This window comes from Penicillium robsamsonii, assembly GCF_028829455.1.
Source record: "Penicillium robsamsonii strain IBT 29466 chromosome Unknown utg000002l_segment0_segment0, whole genome shotgun sequence".
NCBI lineage: Eukaryota > Fungi > Ascomycota > Eurotiomycetes > Eurotiales > Aspergillaceae > Penicillium > Penicillium robsamsonii.
In genome coordinates this window covers 2101659-2116255 of record NW_026643220.1, presented here as the reverse complement: position 1 = coordinate 2116255, position 14597 = coordinate 2101659, and the positions used below count along the sequence as shown (strand labels likewise).

The following is a 14597-nucleotide window of genomic DNA, read 5'->3' as shown; positions in this document are numbered from 1 at the left end:
TTCGCTTTGTGGAGCGTCATGAGTCCAAGGCGTCTGAGCGAACGGCGCAGGGAACGAGCCAAACTCATGAGGGGTATGTTCAGGATAGTTATGACCAGTTTACATAAATACAATGCTGAGCTTCATTAGATCATTTCAAAATGACACCATGCCGTGAGTGGTTGCATGAGCGAAGTCAATCAATGCCCAACAAACCCCGTATCACTACAACTGTATGTCAGGACCTAGCATCGATAGATATGGTTCAACGAGGAATTGGTCCCAGTCCTCTTCCCAGCCCATGTCTAGGAAAGAGGTGTTGGCCTCAAATTCCGGCTGCGCCTGAAATGATTGATGGTTCGTCTCGACAGCTTCCAGCTGGGCAAGCTCCTTTCGCTTCTTTGCCATATTGAGGCTGAGTAGGTGCTGTGCCATTGACAATGCCTTACGTGTCAGTCCTGTGTCGGCAGTCTTGACCAGATTCTCTAGGCCCTTGAAGGCAGCAGCGATGTGGACGGAGGCTGCCGGGGTGTCGATGGCTAACAGAACGCAGGCATACTGGAAGACGCTGCCGATGACATTCCAGAATAAATGACCCTGGTTCGCTAGCTGCTGCGCCGCCTCCACTGCGGCGTTGCCGCTATCAATGACGAGCTGAATGATCTCGTCTGATATACCCATCTTGAGCTGGTAAATGCGTCGATAGAAGCAAAACGCGATGTCCGCCTTAGTCACTACCAAAAACGGATGAGTGAACTCCAGTTTATCTAATGCTTTCAGACGCTCAAATAGCTCCTCCCTCGGAGTTAGAGGGCGACATTCGAGGTGGAACGGGGAGTTGGGAGCCGGGATAATCTGGGCTATTTGCACGAACTGGTCGGCAACTGACCCTGCTGTTGGGATGATAGCCTGGCAAGTCACTGCCCCAAACCGTACAGACGAACGATCGTACTCATAGCACAGCATGTTATGCCCGGCCCATGAGATCCAGAAAATTCGCCTCAGCCTGTCCGCATCATGTCCAACAATAGCGGCACCGGCGACAGACGCCATCTTCTTGATGTTCTCTTCCTCGTGCAGCCCGACCGCTTCGCAGAGATGCATGGCGGTGCACGACGCGACCCAGGCAGTATTGGGGCGGGTTGTGGCCCGTAAGTACAACACTCGCATAGCCCACGCGATGATGTGGTCAATACCTAGCATACGCATTGAGACTGGATCATCGAGAATAGCTTTGGCGTACTGCACTAGGTCAGGCTCCCGCGGGTGTCTGTTGGGAGATAGGAAAGACCCGAGAGCAGCGACGCCAGCGGCCACGGCGCCAAAGGCAACCGCGGTGCTACCGGTGCCATGGTAATAATCTCGACATCGCTGAGCGTAGATTCTCGGGTCCATATAGTCAGTAATAGGGGCCATTACCGAGAAGTACACACCCGAGAAGAAGCTGAGGTCGTCCTCCGAGATGAGCTTCCCCAGCAAGCCATGAGCGTTGGGAGCCTCTTCAGGGCGGATGCCAAAGTTGTAGGCAAATGAGTGCATCTTGGGAGGGCTGCCAGAGCCGAGGGCTGCACTCAAGATGTGCGGAAATGCCATGGCCGCCGATGCCCCGGTGTATCTGGATTTATGCTCGTCGAAGATGCCGGTGGCCGTGGCCGTGGCCGCGGACGTGCCGGCTATGACGGTAGGACTCTTTGATGAGCTGTCGGCTCCGCGGGGATCTCGTGCTACATAAGACCAGCTATCCGGACTACGCGATGTGGCAGCGGTCCGGTTCACCATACTACTTCCGCCGTTGGCGCTGACACGCTCGGCTTGGAGCGGAGCGTGTATGCTACCATCCGCATTGCTGGTGGTGTTGTCGTCGGCGTACCTGCAGTTATATTCATAGGTGGTGCACGTGCCACAGGGATACCCAGCGTCGCATTTCCGCTTACGCTGGTGACAAGGGATGCATGCCTTCCTCGCACGCTTGCGCTTGGCGATTCTCGTCGACATGAATGTCAAGGGGGTATGAGCTTCACAGCCGATGATGAGACGGACCAGAGTAGATTGATTGGCTCCCCTTGGCTTGGGCTTGAAGGGTTCATAATTTGGTTTGAGATCTTTTGGTGATAGGTTGGTGGACTAGGTGTTTACAAGCGAACAACAAGGATGATGTGTCAGCAATAATGGCGAGTTTGTCCACAAGTGTTCTTCAACGCGATTTCTACCACAATTATCTATAAGTAGAAGGCCACAAAAGGCTCCCGGATAACAGAGCTCAAATTTATAATCCTCACCAACTCCATGAAGTTACGACTGTCTAATAGCACCACTATCTCAATAAATCCACATATTTTCACCTTGCTTCCTATTAATCTAGCTTCATGAGAACTTTTTCTAATCTCTTGCGATTTGCACCTGGCATTTAGCATCCAGCGCCTTGGCATACGTTGCCGACCGAAGCGCCGTTTTAGAGTCCTTTTTCGCTTCTTTTCATGACCTTCGGTTTGCATTAATTGGCGAGAGTGCTAACGATCCGACAATAGCTCGGTGCGGCTGAGGTAAGAAGAGATGTGCAAAAAGAAATATCAGTTTTGAATTATCCCCTTGCTTTCACTTGACCTCACCATTTATATATGTTTATGTCCAATGATGATAATTTACATATAGTTAACCCCATACTAGCAAATCTACCATTGAGTCTACAAAATTCAGACATCACTCCAGGCGATGATACTCGTAAGCCTCAACTTTGCCCATCGCATCGGCAATGCGCGATCCTTCTCCCTCGAACAGCAAACTGTCGTAAGTCGCCGCACCAACAACACAGCCGATAATAGGGGCGAAGAGGGGCACAGCAAAATAGTAGTTGGCCGCCGTAAAGACCTCCCGGCCATAGATGATAGCGGAGAACAATCTCGGGCCAAAGTCTCTAGCTGGATTAAGGGCCTAGTGACATGTATTAGTAAGGCTTCCTAACCTGGTAACCTGGTGAACATACGTAGCCGGTCTGCCAGCCCAATGCGGCTCCGATCATAAGCAGCAGCAAAAAGACAGCGAGCTGTGGAGCAGGGAATCGACGAGCATTCACCGGATCGGAGATACTGAGACAGCCAAACATCAACACAGCCGAGCCTAGCACCTCAGAAAATACAGCCTCCCAGTTCGACTCGAAGTAGGAACCTGGATAGGTCGAGAAAATGCCCGCTGAGTGATGGCCGACCGGGCTTAGAATTGATCCGCCGGGAATGGTGTATTCAGGATCCCAAGCTTTGATCGCCGATCGGTAGTTGGTATATACGATGGCAGCGCCGACAAACCCGCCCAGGAACTGCGCAACTAGCTTGCCTGGGATTTGCTTCCATTGTCCTTCAGATGGTCGGACCAGAGCCATGCAAATAGTTACCGCCGGGTTGATGGTCGGGCTGGGATCAGCCAAATAGCCAGAGAGACACACGGCAGAGGCCCAGGCGAGGTTGATGGACAGCCAGGTGCCGTATTGGTATTCGGACAGTAGGCATTGGGCGACAACTCCATCCCCGATGACGATGAGGAGGGCAGTGCCGAGAAATTCAGCCGCGTATGGCTTGAGTGCTGATCGACGAGGAATCATTTCCATTGTGATGATATTGAGATCTTGCAAAGTGGGATGCCAACCATGGGAACCCCTGATTCCAGTGGGGCCCGCCAAGGCGGCAGAAAGGGGCGGTACGAACCAGCAATTCTATAAATACCCAGGGAGGTAATGCCATTGTACCTTTATCTCTTTGTCCTTCGTTGGTTACAAGACTACACTTACAGTCAAGTCATACTCATAACTGTCTTTTGAAACATAGGAAACAAAGAACTCATTTATTTTGTTTTTGACATATTACTCGGATTGATCGACCCGATAGACTAGCTTGGAAGCTCGGACTTTACCTTCCCGTAAGATCTGAAGACCGGCCAACGCTCCAGCCAAACCTCCTGGTTTCACCTGATATGGATGAGGGTGAATGCGACGTTCCTCGAGTAATTTCTGCACTAATCCCCACCATTTGATGCCGAAGTCAAAGTTAGTGCTATCGGGGGATATCTCGTGCGCTCCCATGCGATAAGGCTCTCCCAGAACATCATACGCCATTGAGACATGTGAATCAACGTCATCTCTAGGGCATGGAACATCCAGTAGAGCATTGTAGGAACCTCCCGCTGAGGAAATGGCAGCACTGCAGATAGCAGCCGACTGGGGCGTGGAGATTGTATCAAGAACAAATTCCAGAGCATCATCAGTATCCTCTCGGATCTGCTCACCCACTAGTGGATCGTGGTAATCAAAAACTGCGTCTGCCCCAAGCTCAAGCATGAGGCCGCGGTTGGCTTCAGAGCATGTCGTGACGACTCGCAATCCTGATAATTTTGCCAATTGAATCGCAAGCGTACCGGTAGCCGTTGCCCCTCCATAGATTAAGATATTTGTGTCATCTGATTCGCTCTCCTCGCCGGGGAAAGGCAATTCCATGCTTTGGTAAAGATTTTGACCAACGGTGGTCAAACCGACACCAAAGGTGGCTGCCGCCTCAAAGCTCATGTACTCGGGGATCAACATTTGGAGATCGCCCTTAGCAATCACATACTGAGCAAATGCGCCGCCATTGTGTCGAACAGCATTGCTGCCGTGTACAAACCCAGCAACACGATCGCCCTTTTTGAAGGACTTTTTAACGCTGGGGCCAACGGCCTCTACTATTCCAGAATAGTCGCAGCCCACGGTGGCCCCCGTGCAGGGTACAAAATCTATATGACGCCAGTCCGTTGGATTCAAAGCGACTTCGTACGGTGTTAGTCCAGCTATTCATGAGACACGGGAGCGAAGAAGAGCACGAGGAAAAATACCAGCTTTTGTTTTGACGAGAATGTAATTGTCCGGCAATTCAGGGAGCGGGACATCTTGTACCAGCGTCGCGCGGCCAGGTTCTTGGACAATAATGCCGCTTTGGGCCATCATTCATAACAGATATCACAGCGTGGGGGAAATGAAAGGTGTGAGAGAGGCGGGGTATAGCTCGAACGTGTCTAGATAAATCCCTCAAATGGGGGAATTGGGGGTTGTGAAAGCGACGTATACTATTGCCCCATGCGGATTGTCCGTATGTGGCTTAGAAGGTCTTAGAGTGACCCAGGATTCAGGGCGACATTGAACTATTGAAGAGCTGATAAAAGTACCATGTTTTTGCCGTGTGCTCGAGAAGCTGGCTAGCGTATTCCGTAGACTACTGCACACCATACTCCGTAAAGCTTCCAAGATCGCCGAAATGCAGGTGAAATGTACTCCATATACGGAATATTCTGGATGATCTGCGTGCAGGGAGGGGCAAGCAAGTGTTAGTTACCTTCAATAAAGTCAATTACTATTCTATTGTAAAATTTGCTCCATAGGCTAGAAGATCTCACGGGATTAAGATCCGGTGGCCCAGGCGATGCCAGTTCTCCCATTTACCATAGCCAATCATCTCAGGCGCGAGAATGTAAGACAATGAGAACTAAAGAGCTAGCCCTCTAGATAAACACGCAAGGTTGATATTCTCTAGAATACATCCATGCAAGGACGGAGAATCCGTAAAGTGGAACTCTCAAATAGGGGGTGCTAGGAAGGGAAAGTGGATTCTCCACTGCGAATCTTAAAAAAAAAGATTCAAAGGGAATGATAGGCAACATCCCGCCACTAACATTGGCTTAGTGTCAAAATATATAGTGGAGGCCATGCGGGTCGATGGAAAATAGACTTGAAATACAGTGACCGATACTGGTAATATGTTGTCACAGTATAATTCACATCTCTATTTTGAAGCATTGACGATCTAGTTCGTTGATCTATGGATCAAACAGTCTCCACTTGACAGCATTTTCGTAATCGTTTCCTCACGAGAATGCCGACGCAAACCTACAAACTGTGAGATTGGTCTGTCATTAGAGCTGGATATCTATGGAGAACCAGATCCAACTGCATTAGCCAGATCAATATCCCAGACATTTGTTCCTAAACTCGGAAACAGGGGATCGTCAAGCTAAACTGCAAAGGGTGTACAAAACATATCGTTCATGGCGATTATGAATGTGTCGAGGGCTCCACTGCGTGTTCCGCTTAGATAGCTTAGATAGCCAGTAATATAGGCATGTGAATATGCGAGACTGTACGCGCATTAACCGCACTAGCGTCCTGGATCCATGCCCAGATTTATGGTCTACAATCACGACGGAGGCTGGCATAGATTTGACTATAATACCCCGCAGCATCCCCTTTTTGAATCTTGTCCAAACCTGTCCTCAGTTATTCTATACCCACAAGATGCCTGGCCGACCAACGACGACTTCTGCCACTGCAGATATGGAGGGAATCGCAGTAATTGGAATGGGGTGTCGCTTCTCTGGAGGAGCAAACTCCGTGGAGAACTTTTGGCAGATGCTATGCGACGGACGCACTGGACATGGGACAGTTCCCACGAGCCGATATGAAGCTTCGGGATGGCATCACCCCAGCCATGAACGCAAAGGAGCGGTATGAATATCTCAATTAGACGTTGGTCTATCATTCTAACATTAAGGTCATGGATGATTAGATCAATCATGATAGTGGGTTTTTCTTGCAGGAAGATCCTTCACGATTTGATGCTCCTTTTTTCTCTATCACAGCCAAAGAGGCGGAGGGAATGGACCCAGCACAGCGTTTGTTGCTCGAAGTCGCATATGAAACATTTGAGAACAGTAAGACAGGCGAAATCTAAACATTTATGGGAAAATCAGCCAGGCTAAAATGAGCGAAATAGGTGGAATACCGATAGATACACTGCCAGGGAGCAACACAGCAGTGTACTCCGGCTCAATGACCAACGATTATGAGCTATTATCGACAAGAGACATCTATGATATGGCTCACAACTCGGCTACCGGTAATGGAAGGACTATGCTGGCAAATCGTTTGTCGTGGTTCTTTGATCTCCAAGGCCCGAGTATCATGATGGATACTGCGTGTTCCTCGAGTTTGACTGCGGTCCACTTAGCAGCGCAATCCTTGCGATCTGGGGAATGTGGAATGGTGAGTACTGCAACATTTATCCATCCGCATATGGCACGTACTAAACATGCTTGTGGTAGGCCCTGGTAACTGGAGCTAGTCTCATTTTGCACCCTAATTTTACACAAAGACTCTCCTACATGCATATGATGAGTCCAGACGGAATAAGTCATTCATTTGATGAGTCTGCGAATGGATATGGTCGGGGAGAGGGCATTGGTGCTGTGCTTTTGAAACCTCTCAGCGCCGCATTAGCCGATGGAGATAATATTCGAGCCGTCATCCGTGGCACAGGAATCAACCAGGATGGTCGTACCCCTGGAATTACATTGCCCAGCCCAGCGTCACAAGCCAACTTGATTCGTTCGGTTTATGAACGCCATGGTATCTCAATGAGAGACACTGCCTACTTTGAAGCCCATGGCACTGGAACTCCGGCAGGGGTAAGCAAAACAACTCTATTGATGGATACTCACATTAACTTTATTAACTTGATAATGAATAGGATCCATTGGAGCTGTCTGCTGTCGGAATGACTTTGGGTCATGCACGAACACCGACTGATGAGCCATTATATATAGGCTCAGTGAAGACAAATCTTGGTCACACAGAGGGCGCTGCAGGAGTTGCAAGCTTAATCAAAGTCGTGTTGTGCTTAGAAAAGGGTATGTTGGTACCAAACGTCGGCTTCAAAAAGATCAATCCTAAGATCCGGCTCGATGATTGGCGTTTACGACTGAGCAACGAAACAATGCCCTGGCCGGACCATCTTCCACGGCGAGCTAGCATCAACTCCTTTGGATTCGGCGGATCGAATGCACACCTAATTGTCGAAGGCCCCCCGGGATCCTTTCAGGGCGATGCTGAAGATAGGGAGCCTGCCCCTCGTGTGGTGGTGTTTTCTACATTCGACCAAGCTGGCATTGAACGGACCGGTCAAAGCTGGACCAAATTCCTTCAACGTCAACAAAACCCCACGCAGGAGATCTCACTAAAAGATCTAGCTCATACAATGCTGACACGCCGATCGCAGTTGGGATTCCGCAGTTTCGCGGTTGCTAACTCACAAGACCAGCTACAGAGCATCTTGGACAAGGGGCTTCCCAAGTTTTCTCGGGCTAGTCGCAAAGCTCAAACGAAACTTGCCTTTGTGTTCACAGGTCAGGGTGGCCAGTGGGCTGGAATGGGTCGGGAACTCTTGAGAATTTCCACTTTTAGGGAAAGCATGGCACGATCACAAGGCATTCTCTCGTCCCTGGGATGTCCTTTTGATATCGTGGATGAGATAACTGCAGAGGCAAAAGACAGTAAAATCAACCGACCCGATCGCAGCCAGCCCATTACCTGCGCGTTGCAGATTGCATTGGTCGATATTTTGGCCAGTTGGTCGGTTTATCCCAGCGCAGTTGTTGGTCACTCTAGCGGTGAAATTGGTATGAACATCTCCTGTTCTTTTCTCTTGCAACAAGTATCTCAAGGTATATAGCAACTGACGTATGTGTATCATATAGCCGCCGGATATGCTGCCGGATATCTTTCTCATGAAGATGCGATGCGAGTCGCATGGTTCCGCGGTTTCTTCTCGCAACAAATTGTCCAGAGTGACAGACGAGGAGGCATGCTTGCTACTGGTATATCGGCAGCGAACGCACAGAAATACCTTGACGAGCTGCCCCCACGTTCAGTTGTCGTTGCCTGTGTCAATAGTCCAGCCAGTACAACCCTTTCGGGTGATGTGAACTTCATCGATCAGCTTGAAGTAAGGCTACAACAGGATGGTCACTTTGCTCGAAAATTGCGCATCGATACGGCGTATCATTCCCCTCACATGGAAGATCTTGTTCAAGTGGTAGGTGACGCCATCGATTGTATCAAGCCAGAAGATCGATACAGTGGTTCAATCCCCATGCTTTCATCGGTCACCAAAGAGCGTGTGTATCCCACCGAGCTTGGTGGATCATACTGGGTGCGTAACATGGTCAGCTCGGTAGAGTTTACTGCCGCGGTGTCACAACTCGCAAGCCTGAGCGAGTCTATCAAGTCTCGCCGACGGCCGGTTCCAATCAAATGGACCGCGTTGGTTGAAATCGGCCCACACGCCGTTTTGAAAGGACCTGTCACTCAGATTCTGCAATCTATCAACGCAAACATGGCATCATTGCCTTACCATTCACTGGTTTCGCGGAACAAAAATGCTTTGGAAACAGCGCTCGAAGTTGCTGGGTCTCTTTGGAGTACAGGACATACAGTAGACCTTGTGGCGGTCAACAGTTGTGTCGATACCACAAGCCCAACTGTGATTGCTGATTTGCCTTCCTATCCTTGGAATCACCAAACGTCCTTCTGGCATGAGCCGTTAGAGACATCGCAATTGAGACAACGTAAGCATCCCCGTCATGATATCTTGGGGGCTGCTGTGGATTATCAAAACGCCTTGGAGCCACGATGGAGAAACTTCTTGCGGCTCTCGGAGAATCCTTGGATGGTCGATCATGTTGTTGCTGGATCGATTGTATTCCCAGCCGCGGGCATGTTGGTGATGGCTACCGAGGCAGCGCGGCAGCTAGCTGATGGCCAGGCCAGCATCAAGGGAATAGAATTCCAAGACCTTAATTTCATGCGAGGAGTGGTTATTCCTGACGAAGAACGAGGTTTGGAAACTCTCCTTCAGGTCTCGCCTCATCCAGGCATGCCGGGTTGGTATAAATTCGGAATTTTCTCACTTCCGTCCGGGGGTGGCTGGATCCAACACGCGAACGGTGCATTCATTACACGATATGAAGACCGAGACAGTCCCGAGCATAACTCAAACTGGGAAGTGGCATTGGAGCGCATCAAGAATACCCAAGCAGTCGCAAAAATGGCTGATATCACACAAGCACGTGAATGGCTATCTCAAACAGGAGGACTCACCGTCGGCCCGGCCTTCCAGACAATCACTGGAGTTTCCTTCTGCGATTCAGAGCCTCGTATCTGGCTATCTGGGGTGGTTACAGACACCAAACAATCAATGCCCTTCGAGAAGGAGTCATCCAGTTTTATCCATCCCACCACCCTTGATTGCCTCTTCCAGTCTGCCCTTCTGTCTTGCTCCGAGGCACTCTCCAACAACGACGCGAATATCCCTGTCGGCGTGGAAAATATCTACATCTCTAATACGTTCCAACCCCAGACAGGCGAAAAATTCGTTGTCCACACAGAGACTAAGTGGCGAGATGGAAAATCGCGATCCCAGTGTATCGCATCGGATCCCTCCTGGTCACACCCCTGGATTACGTTTGAAGGTGTTCATCTCGGTCGCCTTCCTTTCAATCCCAATTCCCAAAATCAGGAAGAAGCCTCATCGGAGAGCCGATATTCGTCGATTGTTTGGGATGAGCATTTGGAATCGCCGCTTGTCCCCAGCGTAACCCACCACGGAAACAAGAATACGGCCCCGCAAGCTAAAAGTCTCCAGCTAGTTGACTGGATTAAGAGACTTTGCCATACCAACGGGGATGCCAAGGCGCTCATTACTACTTCGGATGCATCAAACTCTTGGATCGAAAATCTCCAAGAGTTCCTCCCAAACGTCGGAAAGCGACCTTGCCTAGGAAAGGTCACTATCGCTTCATGCGGCCCCGATAGCCAGGTGGTGGGTACCACCCCCGCAGAGAACAGTCCCCCAGGAACTCGCCTGACGCCTCTCGCTGCACTCGATGAACTTCCATCCTCGTCACTCGCTCAGGACAAATATGATTTGGTCGTGATCGATGAGCCCACGCTTTGGGATAGCAATTCTACTCAGGTAATCCTGTCTTGCCTGCTAACCATAGTTGAACACGGAGGTTTGGCAGCAATGCGGGTTCCAGGAACAAATTTGGACTCAGCAGTGGAGATGCTGCAGCGCTTCGATGGCCTCGAACTTTATAGTACGACCGAAGACCGCGAGTTTATCATCGCGCGCAGGACACCAGTCTCGTGGGCAACAGACCCTGAAATCTATGTTTTGAGTCCAGCAGACAATTCTAACTCATTCCCTGTCTTTGAGCAACTCGAGAAGATCTTTGCTGGTCATAACATTAGACTGGTGCCTGTTGGATTGGAACAGGTAGCTACACTAGCAGGGAAGACTGTGATCTCGTTGCTTGACTTGGGAAGCCCCTGGATATCCGGCTGGACGGAAAATGATCTGCAACATCTCCAAGACTTGATTCGAGCTCAATACGTTCTTTGGGTGTCGCCTTCCTGGACCGAGGGGGCCGTTGACAATGTTGAATCCGGTGCAACGGGTGGCCTTTTGCGAACACTTCGTAATGAACAGTGGAACACTATTATCCCACACCTATTGGTGGATGTGAACGATTTGCAGGACAAATTCAGACTAGCTGCTGGCATTCTCCAAGTCATGCAGCTCACCACACAAGAGAGCTCACGCCGACCAGACTTGGAGTATCGTCTGGCAAACGGTCGACTGCTAGTTCCACGAGTCCTCGAGACCCCAACGGTGGTTGAGGCCATGGACACTCTGCTGAATGGCCCCAGGCCCATACTCTCAGACCTAACGCTTGACCCAAGACCACTTGAGTTAAGCTTCCAGGATGCAGACAATGCACACTGGGAAGAACAAAAATTTACCGAAGACCAGCTTCGGCCAGACCACACTGAGATCAAGGTTGAAATGGCGACAATCTTTGATTTACACGGGGATCAGAGGAAGACACCGGAGACAGCTCTTCCCATGTTCGAAATTGTTGGAAAAGTAACGCGTATTGGATCTGGTGTGCACGACTCGGCTGTTGGCGATAAGGTTTTGACGTTAGCATCAGCGAACTCTGGACTCTCGACAACAATTCGGGCCTTGGAAAGTGACATTATCAGAATTCCTTCAAACACCGACCCGAGAAAGGCAATATCAACTCCTCTGGCATACCTCAACGCTTATCAAATTCTCACCCAAGTTGGTCGTCTCAGCTCAAACTCATCGGTACTTTTGGTTGGGTCAATCAATAAAACTCTCCAGGCCATGATAGATTATGCCCTTGCCATGAACATGCAAGTAATCGTGGCAGCTGATTCTCTAGATACCGCCGAGAGCCTTCGTTCTCGATACCCGGTATTGGCGAATCGAATTCTGGGCGTTCACGGTGGCATGGAAACGAGCGTTTCTAGGCTGACAAATGGGTGTGGAGTTGACGCCAGCATTTGCTTCCTAGGCGGGTATCCTGGTCGGAATGCTGCGAGGTGTCTGGTCCCAGGTGGACAGTACATTAATCTGTCTACCGATATGAAGCTGAGTGCTCTTCCAGAAAGCTTCATTGACAGTGGCTGCACGTTCTCTTCGCCGCGACTGCAGAAAACATTCTCAGAGAAGCCCGGCAACCTCCATGCTTCCCTTCGGCATGTGATCAATTTCATGAAGCAGAATCGGATGTTGGACCGCGTGGAAGCTTATTCCATCTTCGCTGTTTCTGATCTCCAATCAGCTTTAAAACACTGCAAAACAACCAACACCCGAGCTATTATAGATCTTAAGGCCCCTGGAATGGTTCCCATTGTGCAGCCACTGCCAGATCTTACTGGCTTGTCAGCGGAAGACACATATATCTTAGCAGGTGGGTTGGGCAATCTAGGCCTTGCGCTTGCTGATACCTTGGTGCAGTCTGGGGCCCACCATTTGGTTTTCCTTGGACGATCTGGCGGCGTACATCCTACCCAGCAGCTCGCCCTTGATCTCCTTCGCGATCGCGGGTGCCGCATAGATGTACTACGCTGTGACATCTCCCAACAGGCGGATATTGACCATCTGTCATACCAGATCCGCAGTAACAATTGGACAGTCGGAGGCGTGATTCAGTGTACAACAGTTCTGAAGGTGATTACCCTGGTCTCGTTTTCCCCATTAACACTACCTAATTCCTTACTTTATTTTCAGGACGCAATGTTCGAGAACATGACTTTTGATGACTGGACTCAATCCACACAGTCCAAGATCCGCGGAACACTGAACCTACACCATCTGTTTTCGGAGAAGAAAAGCTTGACTTTCTTCGTGGCATTGTCCTCCGTGGCAAGTGTCATTGGTAATATGGGACAGGCTAACTATTCTGCGGGTAATGGTTTCATTGATGCTCTCATGGAATGGCGACACAGTCATGGTCTCCCAGGCTATTCTATTAATATCGGCCTTGTGCCAGATGCCAGTGGACTTAGTGATATTTCCGAAGACCCAGAACAACGTCGCCGCCGATACAAACATCTCGAAGGCACAGAAATCATGACCCATGAGCTCCAGACCTTGCTTAGAGTGATAATTAACAGCAAACTTTCTCTTCCGTCTCAGGTCATCGCCGGCATGACCGACTCTCTGTCTCGCAGCAATGGTTCTACGGCCTGGGTCCTCGATCGAAAGTTTGATCACCGGCTTTGTGTCGCTGTTGAGGATGCTCAGGATTCTATTCAGACCAGCACCTTACTCAAGGAGGCTGATTCCCTCGATGCTGCAACTGAGATTGTTCTAAACACTCTGAGTGAATATCTAGCAGACGCAATGGCTACAACCGCGGATGCTATCGACTCGGATCTACCGTTGTCTGCGTTGGGTGGTACGTTTGCGTTGATAATATTTCAGTATGCTGTTTCAGTTGACTAATGCTGTCCTTTAGTCGATTCCCTCAAAGCTACTGCCGTTCAAAACTGGGTCTCTCGTGAATTGGGGTCAGAACTGTCCTCGTTCGAGTTCCTTGGCTCGCAACCGACCAAGGCGTTAGCGAGAAAAATCGCTTCCACTAGTTCATTTGTCTCAGTGCCGAGCTGAAGATCTCTCGAATGAATATGGAGTAGTTGACCTTATCCTCAACCGTGTTTCCATCTTGCTTTTTAGCGCATCTCATTTTTATGGCTAGTTTCAATAGTTCAGTATATGTGTTTTTTACTTACAATACGCTGTTCCACTTACGAAACTTACCAAACGTACTAAATTGCCAAGACTTGCCGTGTCTGTAAGCCCGTGCCGCGAGTGGGTCCCGAGTCTCAATTCACATGATAACCCGTTTTATCCTTGGACTTCGCATGTGGCATGGCGGATGGGCCCGTTGTGCAGATTGCAGGATCGTGCAGGCAATGGAAGATACTATTAAAATAATACAAAGTAGGGGACCAAGCGCGGCAGCTTCGTCCACAGCTTGCTCCATGCTCCACTATGACAGCTCATAGTCTCACATATGGGGAACTGGATCGACATTTCTCGATCACGTTGATCAACATGAAGACCGAGTTTTGAGTCTTGTTGAGCGGGACTGGGTGGGGAATTCTCACGAACTCTCCGGAATGATAACAAGGAACGTGGACTTGGTACGGAAAGTACACGTCGCCCTATTAGCCCTTTTATGGCCTCGATTGCTGCAGGGATGGCATAGTACGGGATATTACATACATATCGGAGTATGTACATGCCACTTCTAAGGTTCAGAAGCAAGGCGATAAGCCCCGCTTAGCTTGCTTTTACGGGTTCCGCCGGCCATCCCGATCTTCAATTGTTGCTTTTGATTCTCCCTGGTCTCGCATATCTCAAGTCTAGGTCCCAGCTCCAGGGGAAAGTACA

General features: G+C 49.7%; 4 protein-coding genes across 4 annotated transcripts; 1 reads left to right on the top strand and 3 right to left on the bottom strand.

Annotated features, from left to right (window-relative positions):
- Positions 1-204: 204 nt before the first annotated feature.
- N7447_004057 (putative C6 transcription factor) lies at positions 205-1974 on the bottom strand (the record flags this gene model as incomplete). The annotated part of the gene is made up of 1 exon (XM_057228332.1): positions 205-1974. One exon carries the CDS (start codon positions 1972-1974, stop codon positions 205-207), a length of 1770 nt encoding a protein of 589 aa, XP_057087673.1.
- Positions 1975-2679: 705 nt separating this feature from the next.
- Positions 2680-3580, bottom strand: N7447_004056 (Major intrinsic protein; the record flags this gene model as incomplete). Its single annotated transcript, XM_057228331.1, has 2 exons — positions 2680-2910; positions 2963-3580. The coding sequence occupies 2 exons, from the start codon at positions 3578-3580 to the stop codon at positions 2680-2682; spliced, it is 849 nt and encodes a 282-aa protein (XP_057087672.1).
- Positions 3581-3832: 252 nt separating this feature from the next.
- Positions 3833-4948, bottom strand: N7447_004055 (zinc-binding alcohol dehydrogenase family protein; the record flags this gene model as incomplete). The annotated part of the gene is made up of 2 exons (XM_057228330.1): positions 3833-4770; positions 4837-4948. The coding sequence occupies 2 exons, from the start codon at positions 4946-4948 to the stop codon at positions 3833-3835; spliced, it is 1050 nt and encodes a 349-aa protein (XP_057087671.1).
- A 1341-nt stretch (positions 4949-6289) lies between these two features.
- N7447_004054 (type I polyketide synthase) lies at positions 6290-13811 on the top strand (the record flags this gene model as incomplete). Its single annotated transcript, XM_057228329.1, has 7 exons — positions 6290-6499; positions 6561-6705; positions 6768-7036; positions 7096-7458; positions 7521-8448; positions 8527-13599; positions 13660-13811. 7 exons carry the CDS (start codon positions 6290-6292, stop codon positions 13809-13811), a joined length of 7140 nt encoding a protein of 2379 aa, XP_057087670.1.
- Between the last annotated feature and the right edge of the window lie 786 nt (positions 13812-14597).